At 38.9% G+C, this 20722-nt stretch overlaps 1 protein-coding gene and 1 non-coding gene across 2 annotated transcripts in view; one reads left to right on the top strand and one right to left on the bottom strand.

The window, feature by feature from the left end:
• Nucleotides 1-7878, top strand: part of PPIL3 (peptidylprolyl isomerase like 3) — a 10975-nt gene extending 3097 nt beyond the window's left edge. Inside the window, exons 3-6 of the mRNA XM_057551350.1 lie at nucleotides 656-749; nucleotides 1125-1192; nucleotides 4315-4433; nucleotides 6778-7878. Coding sequence (XP_057407333.1) covers nucleotides 656-749; nucleotides 1125-1192; nucleotides 4315-4433; nucleotides 6778-6904 — 408 coding nt within the window. The 3' untranslated portion in view covers nucleotides 6905-7878. The remainder of the gene's footprint in view (nucleotides 1-655; nucleotides 750-1124; nucleotides 1193-4314; nucleotides 4434-6777) is intronic.
• LOC114238901 (U6 spliceosomal RNA) lies at nucleotides 5393-5499 on the bottom strand. The gene has a single exon (XR_003624147.1). It is a non-coding gene; the product is annotated as a U6 spliceosomal RNA (small nuclear RNA).
• Nucleotides 7879-20722: the final 12844 nt, after the last annotated feature.

The raw sequence follows: 20722 nt of genomic DNA, 5'->3' as shown, positions 1-20722 counted from the left end.
GAAATAGCAGGTACAAGGGCCTTAAGGTGGGAAAGCCTGTGTTTTTTGGATGAATTTTCAGAAGCCTGATGGAGTTAACACAGTAAGCAGCAGGGAAGGGGTCACTATCATTATGAGATGTAGAAGTAGGCTAGGTCATGCAGGGCTTGCTAGGATCTCCTGAGGATTTTGCATTTTATTTCAAGAACAGAAGGAAGCCTTTGAAGAGTTTTAGGCAGTGGCATTATCCGAAGTAATGCCTAAAAGATATCATTTAAATAGGTTGTTGTAGTGTTTTCAGTAAATACAATTGGCTTTTTTTTTTTTTTTTGGCTGTGTTTGGTCTTTGTTAATGTGCGCAGGCTTTCTCTAGTTGTGGTGAGTGGGCTTCTCATTGCAGTGGCTTCTCTTGTTGTGGAGCATGGTCTCTAGGTGTGCGGGCTCCAGGGCGCAGGCCCAGTAGTTGTGGCGCACAGGCTTAGTTGCTCCGCGGCATGTGGGATAATCCTGGACCAGGGCTCGAGCCCGTGTCCCCTGCATTGGCAGGCAGATTCTTAACCACTGCGCCACCAGGGAAGTCCCTACAATTGGTTCTTTATCTTAAATATTCTTAAATCTTAAATGGTTCTTATCTTCTGCTACATCATTTCTCAATCATTGTTTTTATTCTCTTCAGAATTTCTTGGCTCTTTGTGCCAGTAATTACTACAATGGCTGTATATTTCATAGAAATATCAAGGGTTTCATGGTTCAAACAGGAGATCCGACAGGTAAGTTATTCCGGTAATACCTAGTAGGGTATATACCTAGGGTATGTAGTGTGAAGAAGAGACTAGACAAAGAATAGAAAAATAAAAGCATGTGGGGTTTTTATAACTTACCTTAGCAAGAAATTTTTAAGCAGAAGCTACTAGCACCGAGCCCTAAAATATGAACAATATTGATAAGGAGGGTTTTTGGTTTTTGTAGAGATATTTTATTTTTATGGTTTTTAAAGTTCAATTTTGGTAAGTAAGAGAGGACATACCAAATTTTATTTGTATTTAAAGGGTTATGCTATATAAACTAGCCCTTATGTTTAGAAAATGAACCCTTTTTCAACTTTAATTAAATACTTTTTTTCATTTGTTCGTCTTGTAATGTAGGTACTGGAAGAGGAGGTAGCAGTATCTGGGGCAAGAAATTTGAAGATGAATACAGTGAATATCTTAAGGTAAATCCAAAATACTTCAAAATCTTTTTTTTCATGCTGCGTTTACACTTGGAAACTTTGATACATATGTTGTAATAATACAGGTTAAAATAATTAGTAAAGATACTTTTTTTGTAGTTTTTGCACACTTGATAAGTGATGTCAGGGAGAAAATATAAGTAGCAGTTCTAGCCTAATATATACTGGAATCTCACCATCACATGAATCTTGACATTAAGTGAGCTCATCTTTGGGTCCAATCTGAAATGTTTAATCAGCAATGTACCTAAGGGGCTTAATGCCTCACTATAAAATTCATGTTGAATGACATGAATGACATGAATCATTGGCCTTTTTTTTTAAATTTTTGGCTGCACCTTGTGGACCTTAGTTCCCCAACCAGGGTTCGAACCCTCACCTTCCGCATTAGAAGGCGGCGTCTTCACTGGAACGCCGGGGAAGTCCCTCATTGGCATTTTTTTTTGAGAGTGGAGAGGAGAGACTATCAGACCTCCTGCTTGCAATATTGCCTATTACCAATCTCCAACTTTTACCATCTTCTCTGAGATGTTTGAATCCTGTATTAACTTAATGTCTGTGGTAGATCTCAACTAGGTCAAAGAGAAGTGCATATAAATAAATCTTCATCATAGTAAAATTAGATATTTATATTTCCTTTTTTTTTTGTATTTTTCAAACTTTCTAAAAATTTAAAAACTAGTACATGCCAATTTTTTAAAAAATCAGTTCCATTCCCCAGAGATGACATGAGTTAACAATTTATTGTGTGGTCTTTCAAACTTGTATCTGCATAGAATGATAAGTTTATAATTAGAAAAAAAGACATCAGTTCTCCTCAATCAGAATATGTAATTTCGTATGTTATTTTTCAGTTATAGTAAAATATACTCAGCAAAACTTCTGAAAAATATTCGTTGCAGTGTTTATCTCTGGATGGTGACTAGGAGTAATTTATCCTTTTGCTTTTCTATCATGAAGAAATATTGTTACAGAGTTGGGGTTAGGGGGTGATAAATTGTTTAAAAAGTCATCCTTTTTCTGAATTGGAAATGAAATGATTTTTTAGGCATTAATGAATGACTGCTTCCTTGGTAGTAATCTGTCATCCTATGCCAGTGGTTTTCAAACTTTGCTGTTACAGATTCACCTGTGGAAGTTTTAAAACTATAAAAGATTAGGGCCTTACCTCTCTAAGTCTAGAGAAAAAGTCAGTAGAACTGATTAGGACCTCGGTTGTATTTTAAGGTTCCCTGGTGATTCCTAGACAGACAAGGTTAAGAACTATTTTCTTATATACCAGACTTGAGGATGCGTATTGAATATTCACGTACTCTAACCCAGAAATTCCATTCCCACATGTTTACCCTAGAGAAATTCATGTACATGTGCACTAGGAAGCATGTACAAGAGTGTTCCTAGAGTACTATTGGTAATAACAAAAGTCTAGAAACAATGTCTGTTGATCTTTAAATGGACAAATTGTAGTATATTCAGAAGTAAAATGTTATACAGTGAAAGAAATCAGAACTACAGCTATGTATACATGTATGAATCTTAGAAACATAATGTTAAGTGTAGAAATCATTTCCCAGAAGACTACAAATAGTATGATACTATTTTATAGAGCTCAGAAACAAGCAAAAGGAAACAATATATTGTATAGGCATGTATTGAATGTAAAGATATCAGAACACTGGTTACCTCTTGGAGAGGCTGAAGTAATAGCTGAGAGGAGCACATAGGCATATGCAACAGTTTGGTATATTTTAATTCTTAAAACTTGGAAATAGGTTAATAGGTGCTTATTTTATTAAGTTGTAAGTGGTACATATATTCTTATGTATGTATCAAACACTACATATGTTATTGGTAGTCACCTTTTAGGGAACAGTAAAGCATTAATATCTCTATGAAGCTGCATCTCTGTACTTTGTCTCATTAGTGTCCCCTGATGAATAGCTAAAGGTAGAGTAATCATTGGAGTTACTTATAGTGTATTTTATTTTATTTTATTTTATTTTATTTTATTTTATTTTATTTTTAAATTTATTTATTTATTTATTTATGGCTGTGTTGGGTCTTTGTTTCTGTGCGAGGGCTTTCTCTAGTTGTGGCAAGCGGGGGCCACTCTTCATCGCTGTGCGTGGGCCTCTCACTGTCACGGCCTCTCTTGTTGCGGAGCACAGGCTCCAGACACGCAGGCTCAGTAGTTGTGGCTCACGGGCCCAGCTGCTCCACGGCATGTGGGATCTTCCCAGACCAGGGCTCGAACCCGTGTCCCCTGCACTGGCAGGCGGACTCTCAACCACTGCGCCACCAGGGAAGCCCTATAGTGTATTTTATATTTGGGCATCTCCCTGTAAGACAGTTCTGTCTGTCTTCAATCTTATCAGTAAAGTCCTTTTAATTCCTGTACACAGTCCCTTGTATAGCAAATAGTATCATGAATATGAGAGCTAGACAAGGCCTTCCTTAGATCATCCAGTCCTGGGGTTATAAACTGACTGCCCATGGATGGAAGACCCACAGATACATTCTCTATGGCCATTGGTTTAAAAAAATTGTAAACGTCATGAGGCAAGAGCTACACTATTCCTTTTGCCAGGCTCCACCATTCCCTAATGTTTACATTCTGCCCAATTATCAATTTATTATCTGGTAACCCTTGTGAGCATTTGAATTATGAATAAACCCCTGAATTAGTCCAACCTCCCTTGTTTTACAGATAAAGAAACTAGCCAGAGTCCAGTGTATATGTGAAGAGATTATGGGGATTTTGGTTTTGTTGTCTGCCTGATCATTTCATGCCAGCACACTGTCTCTTAATATAAATGTAAGGATTATTTCTATTATACATTGGTATTGCCAAAAGTGTTTGTGGCTCTGCTTCTCCAAAGATGAAATTAATTGGGGAATATGATTTGATATATAACAACTTAGATACAAGTTTCCAGAGGTACAGATAATACAGAAACTGAACATTTGGATTAGCCCTGCTGGAAGCTGATTACATGTTTTCTTGATCCCTTAAATACTGGGAAGGTAGAGTGCACATCTTATTTCAGTCCTTTATTTGGAATACTTACGTAAAAACAGCTAATACTTTGGTCTTTCTTTTTCAGCACAGCGTTAGAGGTGTTGTATCTATGGCTAATAATGGCCCAAACACCAATGGATCTCAGTTCTTCATCACCTATGGGAAGCAGCCACATCTGGACATGAAATACACAGTATTTGGAAAGTGAGTATTCTGGTTATGGTTTTCTTTGGAATTTCAATGCAAAGGATGCATATGAGTGGCTGTGATCACAGCATAACTAATACTCAAAGAGCAGTATGAGAGCTAAACGTACCTGAAATTTAAGTCCACCACGTAACAGCCCTGTGACCTTGGGAAACGTACAACCTCTCTGAGCCTCAGTTTTCTTATTTTGTAAAAGAAGGGCCAGTACTATTTTTTCAGGATCATTATGCAAGTTAACAGTATGTATCTGTTTTCATTAAGAATAGCATCTTGCATCAACTAACACATCTGAAAAACAGTTGCTTAAACAAGATGGACTGGGATGGTGGTTCTGTTATATCACCGGTGTTCCAGGTGCCTCTGTCATTCTTCTCAACCATCTTTAGCTGTCATTCTGAAGCTCACTTCACGGCCATAACTTGGGCAGCACAGCCCCAGTCAGAACAGTTGTACTCCAAGCAGGAAGAAGGAGGAAGGGCAAAGGTGCTTGCCAGCTGAGTCAGCCCCTTTCTCAAGAGCTTTCCTGGAAAGCCCAGAACTTACCTACAAGGGAGGGTAGGCAGTGTTTCTTAGCCAGACGTATTGCCACTCGCAATAAAACCAGGCCTCTGTGAATAAGAAGAAGGGGAGATTGGATCCTAGGGAGTGTTTAGCAGTCTCTGCAATAATATCCATTACAAGCACTCTACCTGGGAATTGCTTTTATAAATCAACAGAAAGTCAGTTTGTCAACAAATATTTACTATGCTTAATAAACCAAGGCAGAGTTTTAGAGTTTGTTTTATTTAACACTTTGAATGCCAAGCTAGGTTAATTAAAAATAGAAGAGTCTACAACTTTTCTTTTCTATTCCATATACATGTCTAATTTATAGATTAATAATAATCAATGAAAAGGAATATTATAGCCTTTAGTAGTTATATTATAGCCTTTAGGCCCTAATCTTTTATAGTTTTAAAACTTCCACAGGCTTCACAAATTTGCGTGTCCTCCTTGCTCAGGGGCCACGCTAACCTTCTCTGTATCATTCCAATTTTAGTATACGTGCTGCCGAAGCGAGCACCAGACTCCCTTTTTTTTCTTTTCTCCCTTAACCCACCATTCAGAATTATTGATTAGTAATTACCAGGACTTATCTTACTGGATTGGTAAAAAAACTGTAGAGTTTAGAACAAGGATTCTTAATCTTTGGTCCAGTACCTCCTTGAAATTGTTTTGTATATATGCACATACATTTTTCTGAGAAAAAGGGTACATAGCTTTCCACTGGTTCTCAAAGGGGCCCATGTCCCAGATACTTAACTAGGCTTACTTGCCTCAGTTCTACATGCCCTTTTTTGCCTGAGATCTGTTTCTTGTACCCTCTTTTTCTCTTACTGACCCAGAAGGTGGGAAAGCCTTTATTTATTTATTTAGTTAGTTTTTACTGGAGTATAGTTGCTTTACAATATTGTGTTAGTTTCTACTGTACAGCAAAATGAATCAACGATACATATACTTATATCCCCTCTTTTTTAGATTTCCTTCCCATGGGAAAGCATTTAAAACTTATAATTTCAAGACCTTAATTGTCCTACATTTGGGTGTAAAATCCAAAGGTTTGGTTATAGTATCACTTTAGTGGAAATGTAGAACAAAATGGAAATCTTATCTTTTTTTAAGTACATAGTATGTCTTAGGAATTGATTTGAATTGCACTAGGAAGTATAATCTAAAAAGCCACTTTTTCTTAGCAAATGTTTTAGACTCACTTTCTAGAACATATTAGAAGGATAGCCCTCAATATATATATATTTTTTCTTGATAGAAACATGAAGTGGGCTTGCTGGAAGTGGGCTTAACTGTTGATCTTCTCTTCTCCTATTCTGAATATTGTTTTTTGTTGTCCAGAAGCAAAAAATAAAAACACTGTATTTAAACAATAAAGTGCAAAGAGGCCACCCACTTCAGGACCTTCAGTGTAGGGCAGTACTGGTAATACTAGTGTCATCCTTACATACTTTCTCCAGGTTTTTCCTATAACAAAGAAAACCTTATGACTGGTTATATTGGCCCCATTTGTAGCTATTCCATGTGAATGAGACCGAATGCAATGTTTAGATACTTTGGTGGGAATATTCCTGCCCGTTGCTATTGTTGTCTAAAGGCATAATAATGAATTTTTGTTTCTGAATTTTGGCCCCTACCTATGGCAGAAAATCAAAGCGATATTTTATTGTACACTCAACTGGAGAATTCAAAGAACTATGAGACATGGTGAGAGACTGTAATTGCTATAGGTATTTGGATATTATGTTTCCATCTCAGGATATTTTCCAACATTATATTGTTTCTCTTTCAGGGTAATAGATGGTCTGGAGACTCTAGATGAACTGGAGAAGTTACCAGTAAATGAGAAGACATATCGACCTCTTAACGATGTACACATTAAGGACATAACTATTCATGCCAACCCATTTGCTCAGTAGCTATAATAGACCTGGACAAATACTTGGCAAACTACTCAAGGAACACACCTATTATGGTTTACCCAGTTTTAATTATGTCAGAGATTGCATCATTATACAACTTGTTTACAACTAAGATCTACTTGTTTACAGCTAAGATCTTCTATGAGTTGGTGTTACCAAGGGAAGCCAAACAGCTTTAACTCCTATTCTTAGAGGATATTCTTTACTGTAACTATTTTTTTTTTCACACACACACACACACACACACACACACTGTATTTTATTTTTACAAGAGATAAATAGACTGACACCAAGCACTGTACAGGGATGACCACAAAAAAGCAACAATGATTGCAATTACCAAACATGAAACACACTCATACTATGTCATAATATTGACATTCAGTCCAGTAATCCTCCACTGTAACAGCTCCTTTACTTTGCAGTGAAAATTGATTTGTATATTCTTTGCCTCTGAGTCCTTGTGGGATTTTTTTTTTTTTAATTCAAACAGAAAGTCACAAAAATTATACTCATCCTCATCAGTTCACTCAGTCCCATGTAATTAATTTTTTTTTTCATCTTGATCTTTTGTTAGCACTTTTATGAGTTCATCAGTTTTTCATTAGAGTTCTGAAAATGCTTATTCATTCAGTTCAGCAGTGCAGTCAGTTACCAGAAACCTGTACTTGTCAGAGTCTTTTCCATGAATTTCTTGAAGGTGAAACCCTTTTATAGGAACATATTTGCAAAAGCATCAGAGTACACCCAGAACTGTCTGTAAATGACAAAAGACTTAAAAATGACCACGGTTAAAGATTTGATGAAAGTTCATAATAATGCAGTTGACAAGAAAATTAGTTATTTCTGAGATATACATTTTAAAGTAATAACTAGGATTATGACTTATAACATTATACCAGAACATATAAGATTTTTAGAAATTTCATGTAATGTCTGAAACATTTATATTAACATATTTCCATACAAATAACCCAATGAAAGTTTAGTATTAGTTGTTTTGTTTGTTTCTTTTTTTATACTACATGTTCTTATTAGTCATCAATTTTTTTTATTTTTTTATAATTTTTATTTTTATTTTTATTTATTTATGGCTGTGTTGGGTCTTCGTTTCTGTGCAAGGGCTTTCTGTAGTTGTGGCAAGTGGGGGCCACTCTTCATCGCGGTGCGCGGGTCTCTCACTATCGCGGCCTCTCTTGTTGCGGAGCACAGGCTCCAGATGCGCAGGCTCAGTAATTGCGGCTCACGGGCCCAGTTGCTCTGCAGCATGTGGGATCTTCCCAGACCAGGGCACGAACCCGTGTCCCCTGCATTAGCAGGCAGATTCTCAACCACTGCGCCACCAGGGAAGCCCAGTCGTCAATTTTATACACATCAATGTATACATGTCAATCCCAATCGCCCAATTCAGCACACCACCATCCCCACCCCACCGCAGTTTTCCCCCCTTGGTGTCCATATGTCTGTTCTCTACATCTGTGTCTCAACTTCTGCCCTGCAAACCAGTTCATCTGTACCATTTTTCTAGGTTCCACATACATGCGTTAATATACGATATTTGTTTTTCTCTTTCTGACTTACTTCACTCTGTATGACAGTCTCTAGATCCATCCACGTCTCAACAAATGACTCAATTTCGTTCCTTTTTATGGCTGAGTAATATTCCATTGTATATATGTACCACATCTTTAGCCATTCGTCTGTTGATGGGCATTTAGGTTGCTTCCATGACCTGGCTATTGTAAATAGTGCTGCAATGAACATTCGGGTGCATGTGTCTTTTTGAATTACGGTTTTCTCTGGGTATATGCCCAGTAGTGGGATTGCTGGATCATATGGTAATTCTATTTTTAGTTTTTTAAGGAACCTCCATATTGTTCTCCATAGTGGCTGTATCAATTTACATTCCCACCAACAGTGCAAGAGGGTTCCCTTTTCTGCACACCCTCTCCAGCATTTGTTGTTTGTAGATTTTCTGATGATGCCCATTCTAACTGGTGTGAGGTGATACCTCATTGTAGTTTTGATTTGCATTTCTCTAATAATTAGTGATGTTGAGCATCTTTTCATGTGCTTCGTGGCCGTCTGTATGTCTTCTTTGGAGAAATGTCTATTTAGGTCTTCTGCCCATTTTTGGATTGGGTTGTTTGTTTCTTTAATATTGAGCTGAATGAGCTGTTTATATGTTTTGGAGATTAATCCTTTGTCCGTTGATTCATTTGCAAATATTTTCTCCCATTCTGAGGGTTGTCTTTTCGTCTTGTATATGGTTTCCTTTGGTGTGCAAAAGCTTTGAAGTTTCATTAGGTCCCATTTGTTTATTTTTGTTTTTATTTCCATTACTCTAGGAGGTGGATCAAAAAAGATCTTGCTAAAAAAAAAAAAAAAAAAAAAGAACTTGCTGTGATTTATGTCAAAGAGTGTTCTTCCTATGTTTTCCTCTAAGTGTTTTATAGTGTCCAGTCTTACATTTAGGTCTCTAATCCATTTTGAGTTTATTTTTGTGTATGGTGTTAGGGAGTATTCTAATTTCATTCTTTTACATTGTAACTGTCCAGTTTTCCCAGCACCACTTATTGAAGAGACTGTCTTTTCTCCACTGTGTATCTTTGCCTCCTTTGTCATAGATTAGTTGACCATAGGTGCGTGGGTTTATCTCTGGGCTTTCTATCTTGTTCCGTTGATCTATGTTTCTGTTTTTGTGCCAGTACCATATTGTCGTGATTACTGTAGCTTTGTAGTATAGTCTGAAGTCAGGGAGTCTGATTCCTCCAGCTCCATTTTTTTCCCTCAAGACTGCTTTGGCTATTCGGGGTCTTTTGTGTCTCCATACAAATTTTAAGATGATTTGTTCTAGTTCCGTAAAAAATGCCATTGGTAATTTGATAGGGATTGCATTGAATCTGTAGATTGTTTTGGGTAGTATAGTCATTTTCACAATGTTGATTCTTCCAATCCAAGAACATGGTATATCTCTCCATCTGTTGGTATCATCTTTAATTTCTTTCATCAGTGTCTTATAGTTTTCTGCATACAGGTCTTTTGTCTCCCTAGGTAGGTTTATTCCTAGGTATTTTATTCTTTTTGTTGCAATGATAAATGGGAGTGTTTCCATAATTTCTCTTTCAGATTTTTCATCATTAGTGTATAGGAATGCAAGAGATTTCTGTGCATTAATTTTGTAACCTGCAACTTTACCATATTCATTAATTAGCTCTAGCAGTTTTCTGGTGGCAGTTTTAGGATTCTCTATATATACTATCATGTCATCTGCAAAGAGTGACAGTTTTACTTCTTTTCCAATTTGTATTCCTTTTATTTATTTTTCTTCTCTGATTGCCATGGCTAGGACTTCCAGAACTATGTTGAATAATAGTGGTGAGAGTGGACATCCTTGTCTCGTTCCTGATCTTAGAGGAAATGCTTTCAGTTTTTCACCATTGAGAATGATGTTTGCTGTGGGTTTGTCATATATGGCCTTTATTATGTTGAGGTCGGTTCCCTCTCTGCCCACTTTCTGGAGAGTTTTTATCATAAATGGGTGTTGAATTTTGTCAAAAGCTTTTTCTGCATCTATTGAGATGATCATGTGGTTTTTATTCTTCAGTTTGTTAATATGGTGTATCACATTGATTGATTTGCATATATTGAAGAATCCTAGCATCCCTGGGATAAATCCCACTTGATCGTGGTGTATGATCCTTTTAATGTGTTGTTGGATTCTGTTTGCTAGTATTTTGTTGAGGATTTTTGCATCTATATTCATCAGTGATATTGGTCTGTAATTTTCTTTTTTTGTTGTGTCTTTGTCTGGTTTTGGTATCAGGGTGACGGTGGCCTCATAGAATGAGTTTGGGAGTGTTCCTTCCTCTGCAATTTTTTGGAAGGGTTTGAGAAGGATAGGTGTTAGCTCTTCTCTAAATGTTTGATAGAATTCACCTGTGAAGCCATCTGGTCCTGGACTTTTGTTTGTTGGAAGATTTTAATCACAGTTTCAATTTCATTACTTGTGATTGGTCTGTTCACATTTTCTGTTTCTTCCTGGTTCAGTCTTGGAAGCTTATACCTTTCTAAGAATTTGTCCATTTCTTCCAGGTTGTCCATTTTATTGGCATAAATTTGCTTGTTGTAGTCTCTTAGGATGCTTTGTATTTCTGCGGTGTCTGTTGTAACTTCTCCTTTTTCATTTCTGATTTTATTGATTTGAGTCCTCTCCCTCTTTTTCTTGATGAGTCTGGCTAATGGCTTATCAATTTTGTTTATCTTCTCAAAGAACCAGCTTTTAATTTTATTGATCTTTGCTATTGTTTTCTTTGTTTCTATTTCATTTATTTCCGCTCTGATCTTTATGATTTCTTTCCTTCTGCTAACTTTGGGTTTTGTTTGTTCTTCTTTCTCTAGTTTCTTTAGATGTAAGGTTAGATTGTTTACTTGAGATTTTTCTTGTTTCTTTAGGTAGGCTTGTATAGCTATAAACTTCCCTCTTAGAACTGCTTTGGCTGCATCCCATAGGTTTTGGTTCATCGTGTGTTCATTGTCATTTGTCTCTAGGTATTTTTTGATTTCCTCTTTGATTTCTTCAGTGATCTCTTGGTTATTTAGTAACGTATTATTTAGCCTCCATGTGTTTGTGTTTTTTTACGTTTTTTTCCCTGTAATTGAGTTCTAATCTCATAGCGTTGTGGTCAGAAAACATGCTTGATATGATTTCAATTTTCTTAAATTTACTGAGGCTTGATTTGTGACCCAAGATGTGATCTATCCTGGAGAATGTTCTGTGCGCACTTGAGAAGAACGTGTAATCTGCTGTTTGGGGATGGAATGTCCTATAAATATCAATTAAATCTATCTGGTCTATTGTGTCATTTAAAGCTTCTGTTTCCTTATTTATTTTCATTTTGGATGATCTGTCCACTGGTGTAAGTGAGGTGTTAAAGTCCCCCACTATTATTGTGTTACTGTCAATTTCCTCTTTTATAGCTGTTAGCAGTTGCCTTATGTATTGAGGTGCTCCTATGTTGGGTGCATATATATTTATAATTGTTATATCTTCTTCTTGGATTGATCCCTTGGTCATTATGTAGTGTCCTTCCTTGTCTCTTGTAGCATTCTTTATTTTAAAGTCTATTTTATCTGATATGAGTATAGCTACTCCAGCTTTCTTTTGATTTCCATTTGCATGGAATATCTTTTTCCATCCCCTCACTTTCAGTCTGTATGTGTCCTTAGGTCTAAAGTGGGTCTCTTGTAGACAGCATATATATGGGTCTTGTTTTTGTATCCATTCAGCACGCCTGTGTCTTTTGGTTGGAGCATTTAATCCATTCACGTTTAAGGTAATTATCGATATGTATGTTCCTATTACCATTTTCTTAATTGTTTTGGGTTGGTTTTGGTAGGTCCTTTTCTTCTCTTGTGTTTCCCACTTAGAGAAGTTCCTTTAGCATTTGTTGTAGACCTGGTTTGGTGGTGCTGAATTCTCTTAGCTTTTGCTTGTCTGTAAAGCTTTTGATTTCTCCATCAAATCTAAATGAGATCCTTGCCGGGTAGAGTAATCTAAATGAGATCCTTGCCGGGTAGAGTAATCTTGGTTGTACGTTCTTCCCTTTCATCACTTAAGTATATCATGCCACTCCCTTCTGGCTTGTAGAGTTTCTGCTGAGAAATCAGCTGTTAACCTTATGGGAGTTCCCTTGTATGTTATTCGTAGTTTTTCCCTTGCTGCTTTCAATAATTTTTCTTTGCCTTTAATTTTTGCCACTTTGATTACTATGTGTCTCGGCGTGTTTCTCCTTGGGTTTATCCTGTATGGGACTCTCTGCGCTTCCTGGACCTGGGTGGCTATTTCCTTTCCCATGTTAGGGAAGTTTTCGACTATAATCTCTTCAAATATTTTATCTGGTCCTTTCTCTCTTTCTTCTCCTTCTGGGACCCCTATAATGCGAATGTTGTTGCATTTAATGTTGTCCCAGAGGTCTCTTAGGCTGTCTTCATTTCTTTTCATTCTTTTTTCTTTAGTCTGTTCCACAGCAGTGAATTCCACCTTTCTGTCTTCCAGGTCACTTATCCGTTCTTCTACCTCAGTTATTCTGCTATTGATTCCTTCTAGTGTAGTTTTCATTTCAGTTATTGTATTGTTCATCTCTGTTTGTTTGTTCTTTAATTCTTCTAGGTCTTTGTTAATCATTTCTTGCATCTTCTCAATCTTTGCCTCCATTCTTATTCCGAGGTCCTGGATCATCTTCACTATCATTATTCTGAATTCTTTTTCTGGAAGGTTGCCTATCTCCACTTCATTTAGTTGTTTTTCTGGGGTTTTTTCTTGTTCCTTCATCTGGTATATAGCCCTCTGCCTTTTCACCTTGTCTGTCTTTCTGTGAATGTGGTTTTTGTTCCACAGGCTGCAGGATTGTAGTTTTTCTTGCTTCTGCTGTCTGTCCTCTGGTGGTTGAGGCTATCTAAGAGGCTTGATGGGAGGCTCTGGTGGTGGGTAGAGCTGACTGTTGCTGTGGCGGTCAGAGCTCCGTAAAACTTTAATCCACTTGACTGTTGATGGGTGGGGCTGGGTTCCCTCCCTGTTGGTTGTTTTGCCTGAGGCAACCCAACATTGGAGCCTACCTGGGCTCTTTGGTGGGGCTAATGGCAGACTCTGGGAGGGCTCATGCCAAGGAGTACTTCCCAGAACCTCCGCTGCCAGTGTCCTTGTCCCCACGGTGAAACAGAGCCAGCCCCCGCCTCTGCAGGAGACCCTCCAACATTAGCAGGTAGGTCTGGTTCAGTCTCCCCCAGGGTCACTGCTCCTTCCCCCGGGTCCCGATGCGCACACTATTCCGTGTGCGCCCTCCAAGAGTGGGGTCACTGTTTCCCCCAGTCCTGTCGAAGTCCTGCAATCAATTCCCACTAGGCTTCAAAGTCTGATTCTCTATGAATTCCTCCTCCCGTTGCCGGACCCCCAGGTTGGGAAGCCTGACGTGGGGCTCAGAACCTCCACTCCAGTGGGTGGACTTCTGTGGTATAAGTGTTCGCCAGTCTGTGAGTCACCCACCCAGCAGTTACGGGATTTGATTTTACTCTTATTGCGCCCCTCCTACCGTCTCACTCTGGCTTCTCCTATGTCCTTGGACGTGGGGTATCCTCCTTGGTGAAGTCCAGTGTCTTCCTGTCGATGATTGTCCAGCAGCCAGTTGTGATTCTGGTGCTCTCGCAAGAGGGAGTGAGAGCACGTCCTTCTACTCCGCCATCTTCTACTGTAACTATTATCTAATGCATTTCTTTAATTTTTTTTTAAAAAAACCCTATGTTTAATTTTGTTTTTCCATATAAATATTCATTTTTAAATGCTGAGTCTCAAATCCAGGCATTGTTGAGCACGCTAATTACATGCTCCTACCATACGTAGTCCACATTCTGGAAATATTATTTTCTATTAATTATTTACTTTGTACAGTTAGAAAGAGGTAGGACAAATAAAGAGATGGCCTAGAAAGGCCAGTCAGTCCAGTTGCTATTTTCCCTGGTCTTTAAATTTATAGTGAAGGCTCAGAGAAGTCTCGAAGTACAGTAAACACTCAGAATTTCCCGACTGATTTGCCCATGGAACATTTTTTAAGAATATATCTTTTTGGGCTTCCCTGGTGGCGCAGTGGTTGAGAGTCTGCCTGCCAATGCAAGGGACACAGGTTCGAGCCCTGGTCTGGGAAGATCCCACATGCCGCGGAGCAACTGGGCCCGTGAGCCACAATTGCTGAGCCTGCCCGTCTGGAGCCTGTGCTCCGCAGCAAGAGAGGCCGCGGTGGTGGGAGGCCCGCGCACCGCGATGAAGAGTGGCCCCCACTTGCCGCAACTAGAGAAAGCCCTCGCACAGAAACGAAGACCCAACACAGTCAAAAATAAATAAATAAATAAATAAATAAATAAATAAATAAACCCAAACAGTTTAAAAAAAAAATTAACTTGTATTTCTACCTGTATCTGCAGGACTGCAGGAGAATATATTTCAGTTGTTAAAAAAAATATATATATATCTTTTCAAAATGCAGGGTAAAAAATAAATAAATATAATGCAGGATAGAGTTCTACAGATGATCCATTTGAAAAATACAATTAGTTGTAGAATTCTGGTCTGGGTTTGAATCACAGCTCTGCCCCCTACTATTAACTTTAGGCAAGTTAACATCTCCAAGCTTTAATTTTCTCATACATAAATAATCCTTCACATGACTCTTGTGAGGATTAAATCAAAGTGTGTATAAAGCTTCTGGCATGTATTAAGTGTTCTGTAGCAAGTAAATGGAAGCTGTGCTCTTAACCATATCAGGGCTCTCACCTAATCAGGCCATTTATCAGGCTCTACCATTGATTTGCTCAAGAACTATGTCCCACTCACTGTCTAGATCTAACCTAGGTTAGATTTGCGGTATTCCTAAAACCGATACCAAACATTTCTTCATTTGTATCATTTCTGCAGATGGCTGATCTAATTAATTGATTCTTTCTTAACTGCAATTTGGGAGATAGCTTGCAGTTATTCTCTTGTTACTATTGGTACCTTCCATACCTTACACTAAACTGAGGGGCCAGTTACACTAATGCCCTCATGTTTTGTTTAATTTAACTATTAGTTAAATTAATTTAATTTAATTTAAATTAAACTGTTAGTTTCTAGAATTAGTATTAAGGCCTCTTTTAGGCCAGAATTTGGTTTGCCACTTCTTATACTTGATATCTTTCTTCTCCAAACATGTCATTGAATTTTTATCACCACCCTTAAGAGTATTTACCGATTGTCAGGAAGTTTTTGTACTGACTGACATTGCCTCAATTTTTATTCCAAACTGTGCCATTTTTTTAGTGGTACAAATATGACTTTTGGGTTCTTAGAGCTCATTCTTATGTCTTATTCTTATGTCTGCTTAGTTGTACCCATAAGGATCTCATAGATAGGTATACTGGCTGCCCCCTTGGGCCTCTCATAGGCTACCAGGAGGATCAAAATCCAGAACGTTGATTTCTGTCCACTCACACTGAATTGACTGGTTCACTGATCACATTAGCAGTTGGGTAATTGACGTTCTGTTCCGTGTAAGTATAAACTACTAAGAAGACTAGAAGACTAGAATATTGCTGATCAACCCAAATTCTCTTTAAAACGAAAGTAACGTGGTTCCCCAACTAGACAAGAGGTTGGCAAACTGCAGCCCTCAGGCTGGCCACCTGTAACATTTTCTTGGAACTCTGCCATTCCCATGTTTATGCAGTGGCTCTGGCTTTTTTGTGCTACAAGAGCATAAATGATTGGCTGTGACAGAGACCACATAGCCTGCAAGCCTAGAATATTTACTCTCTGGCCGTTTAAGAAAGTTTGCCAACCCTTGACCCAGACTATCAGAAGTTGCCAAATAATCATGGTTTCACAGCAAAGGGAGTTGTATGAGTTTAAGGGATAGTATAAACAAACTATGCCTGAAACCGTCTTCACCATGTTGCCGAAATATCGGCTTCCCTGTGCACCGAGGCCGAACAGAAATACGGAGACAGGAATTTTGGAGGAAGAGAGAGATGGCTTTATTTTTCTGCTAGGCAGAAGGGAAGACACAGCAAGCTAGCGCCTCAAGAACTGTGCCCCGCCCCCTCCTTGGGAATCGGGAGATTTTACATGTGGGGCTCACAGCCCGGGGTATATGATAAGGATCGAAGTAGTGAAGGTCTTGCATACTTCCTTTCCTTTGCATTATTTCAAAACAGTCATAGCTGGCGTCAGGCTGCCTGGTAATTGGGGTCCGGCAGTCTGGTAACTGCGTCCATTTGCCTCTGGTTTATCGGCCTGTGACCTTGTCCCTGAAATGCAAAAACTATAGGGGGTGATTTGTTACGAGGGGCGTATAGAATGTAAGTGCCCGGAGTGAAAGGCGGGGTATGTAACTCACAGAGTTAGGGGTGATGGGTGCCGAATGTAAATTACATAGTGTCAGGGAGTGAGTTTGGCTTTGTAAAGTACAAATCTAGTTACTACAAATTAGTGACAGTTAAACAAGGAGTGATTAACTCTCTCAGGGCCGTGTGTGCTGCTTCTTTCGCCTGCTCGATGCTCCTTTTTTCCCCCTTGCTCTCAGGAGAAGAAAAAAGAAAACTCTCACTTCTACTTACATCGCAACATGATTAACTCAGGGCCGGCTGTGCTGCTTCTCTGCCTGCTCGCTGCTCCCTTTGTCTCCCTTGCTCTCAGGGGAGGGAAGACTTCATGGCTCTTTTTGCTGCAGCCACCATTCTTGAATTGTACCTGAATTCCTTAGAATTCTTGAGTCCTGTTAGATCCTCGTTTGGAGCTCTTGAGTAGAAGGCTTGCAGACCTTTTGGTTAATGGCAAATTGAATAGTTGTAATTCATACCTTGGTTGAACTTGGAAATTTCCAAATCCATTTAGAAACACATTCATAATCTCTATGGTGGGTATTTCTGAAGACATGTTTTTTTTGTTGTTGTTTGAACAACTAAAACTAGTAAGTAATTTATTGAGCTTCTTCCAAGTTTGGATACAAAGGTCATCGGACACTGTCTACTCCATGGGAGCACAGTCTGAGGACCTAAGAGACATGTAAATAGATAAATTTTCATACAAAGGACTCAACTTTTAATCAGGTTAGTAAAGTGGATAGATCAGTTACTATTTCACTAATGGATAGTTGGTTCTTTAAATTCAGTTTGTACCAATTGTGGTTCAGGTAGTGATACTCCATATAATAATTCTAAAGCAAATCTAGAAGAATACATGATAATGGAAAATTTTTAAAATATAATGAAAAAGGAATTAATCCCAATCTTTATAAAGCTGCAAATATCAATACTAAAACTGTGATGGTGTGAGGGATAAGACTAGAATAATAGAAAAAGAGTGTAAACAGTAGTGTATACATAGTTTATTTAAAGCAGTATCCAAAAATCATTAAAAAAAGAGAAGAGGGGACTTCCCTGGTGGTAGTTAAGACTCTGTGCTTCCATTGCAGGGCGCATGAGTTTGATCCCTGGCCAGGGAACTAAGATCCCGTGTGCTGCACAGCGCAGCCAAAAAAAAAAAAAAAAGTTATTCCATAAATTGTGTTAGGATAACCAGTAAATGACATGGAGAAAAAAAAGCAAAAGAATTTCACCTCACATGATATACCAAAATTCCAGATGGATAAAAGAGTTGCCTTTTAAAGAAAACAGAAGAAAAACTTAAAACATTTCAAAGAATTCCTCTGAAGAAGAAAGGAATTTCTCAGTTTACAAACTTGACAGAGGTAAAGATGGAACAGGTTTAACTGCACGAAAGTAGGACAAAAGAGAACTGTACATTCAAAAAAGCAATAAGGTATGAATGGGCAAGTCACAAGAGAAAATGTTCAACTTCACTAATTAGAAAATAAAGTTACAAGTTCAGTATCCACCAAAATAACAAAATGTTTAAATGTTATGCACTAATTTAGTTAGAGCCGCCAAAACAAAGTACTGTACCAGGGACTGGGTGGCTTAAACAACAGAAAAATTTCTCACGGTTCTAGAGACAAGTTGGGAGATCACGGTGTGGGCAGGGTTGTTTACTCTGAGGCCTTTCTCCTTGGCATGTAGATGACCATCTCCTGTCTTCACGTCATCTTTCCTCTGGGTGTGTGTTTCCCAATCTCTTTATAAAGACACCAGCTAAAGTGGATTAGGTCCCTCCCTAATGATCTCATTTAATTATATTACCTCTGTAAAGACCCTATTTACTGCCAACTAAAAATTGTCGCTTACCATCTGGCTCTAGTGTATAAGAGTGAAGCTACTAGCCACCGCAGTCACTGACCTTCAACACACCTTGAAGGGAGTTCAGAGTGGAGATCAGGAATGAGGCACCCTGTGCTTTGGGGAAAACTGGCAGAACAGGCCTTCAGATAGATATTTTCAGGAGAAGATTTTAGGAGCCCAATTTCTTGCACCTTCTCATATCCAGAAAAGCACTAAAATCATTAATGGAGACACCTACCTGCTCCTCGTGACTAGCAGCAACCCTCTGCCAAAACGTGTGCTTGACTGCACATATCCCCCTTCACTAAAATCACAGATAACACTAACTTCTCCCCCTACCTCCTGGGAGCAGTTCCTCAGCGCTGAGAGGCTATCTCCCCAGGCATTTTGCCCCAAATAAAACTTACCTCACAACTCTCACATTGTGCATTTTTTTTTCAGTCCACACTGCAAATACAGTCACATTCTGAGGTAGTGGAAGTTAGGACTTAAACACATGAGTATATGGGGGCGGGGGGCACAGCCCTTCAAACAGCCCATAGCATGCACTAACAGACGCACTAAAATGGCTAACTTCACTAATGAAACTTTGGGTATATCCTGAACCAGTAATCGGCTGTATGTGGGCTTTGCTAAATTTAAAACCATTTTGGAAAGCAATTTTGGCAACATGTACAAGATTTTTTCATTGGCTTTTACCCTGTAATTTTACTGTGAGGATTTCACCTAAAGAAATTAAATACTCTAAATTGCTGTCTGCACAAACTGCAACTTTGACCCGTAATAGCAGAACATGGCTAATGCCCATATTTAGATTGCTGTTAGGATTAAGTGAGAACTTATGTACAGTGTTCAGCACAACGACTTCGATTAACTGTTATACTCCAAGGACTGGGATTCCCTAGGTTTTGCCTAACATTTAAATGTGCTGTTAAACATATACCGAATAGCTGGAAATTTCACAAGTTACTGTGAGAAATTTCTCCCTCACAAGTGAAATACTTACCTTGTACTTAGTGATCCTGACCCCATGTAAGAATCTAGGTATTAATGGTTTTAAAGCATCTTCAAATCCATTTTGAGAAGCGGCTTAAGAAATGCAAACAACCACAGGGATTTTGGGAATGCGTATTTCTCATCTCTTTACCCTACAGTAGTTGTGTATCCGGATTGGGCAGGTTATCTACGCTGCTCTCCTGTGCAAATAAAACCAGTAAAATTACGCTTTACCTTAACGCGTTATAATTTTATGCATTCCACTAAATTTGTAATGAGTACGTGATTTTTTTCAAGTGACAAAATGGAGAAGGGGCGGGGCGCGGGAGTCAGGATCGGCAATTACTTTTTCCACCAAATTGCAGCTTGGAAAAAAAAAATTGCAGCTTGATTTTTGTTGTTCAGAGGTTGTTTCCTGATAATCGTCTTCTTCTAATGACCTTCCATTTCCCCCTTTTACAGTTTGCTTGACCTTTACACCGCAGAGGCCTCGCTTAACGCGGAAATGTTGCTTGTGAGGAGTTCCACTTTCTGTGTCCAGGCTTTTGCTCTCACATTTCTTCGACTTTTAAAACCTCGGGAAAAATCTTTACAATCCAAGTTCAGTGCGTGTGGGTCCCAGCCACTGAAGATTTAACTAGTTTTAAACAGGTCTCAGTACTTTAACAAAAGCCCAAATCCAGACAATTCCCAATTTGGGGCTATTTGATGCAGATGGTGTAATTTTTTTTAAAGCATCGTTTAAGCGGTTGCAAGAAGGCACAGGCTATTTTGTACCCTGCTTCCCTCACTTTTCCTCATTTCTAGCGTTCACAAACACAATTTTTAGTGACCATGAGCGAGTCTCTTCTCTCCAACTCTTACAATGTTTTCTCAGAGTCGGAACGGAGAGCGGGGCCAACATGGCGGCCAGCAACAGCTTCCCTCCCTCCACCCTTGGTCGCTGAGCGCCCGACCCAGAACCTGCGCACAAGTCGGAGCCTGAGTCGGCTCAGCCCTCCCCGCGTGCACGCCCCGCCCGGAGGCGGAGGCCCGCTTGCAGCGTCATCGTGT

This window comes from Balaenoptera acutorostrata, chromosome 8 (genome assembly GCF_949987535.1).
Source record: "Balaenoptera acutorostrata chromosome 8, mBalAcu1.1, whole genome shotgun sequence".
Classification (NCBI taxonomy): domain Eukaryota; kingdom Metazoa; phylum Chordata; class Mammalia; order Artiodactyla; family Balaenopteridae; genus Balaenoptera; species Balaenoptera acutorostrata.
The sequence above is the reverse complement of the archived record's forward strand: the minus strand, read 5'-3'. Positions and strand labels throughout refer to the sequence as shown.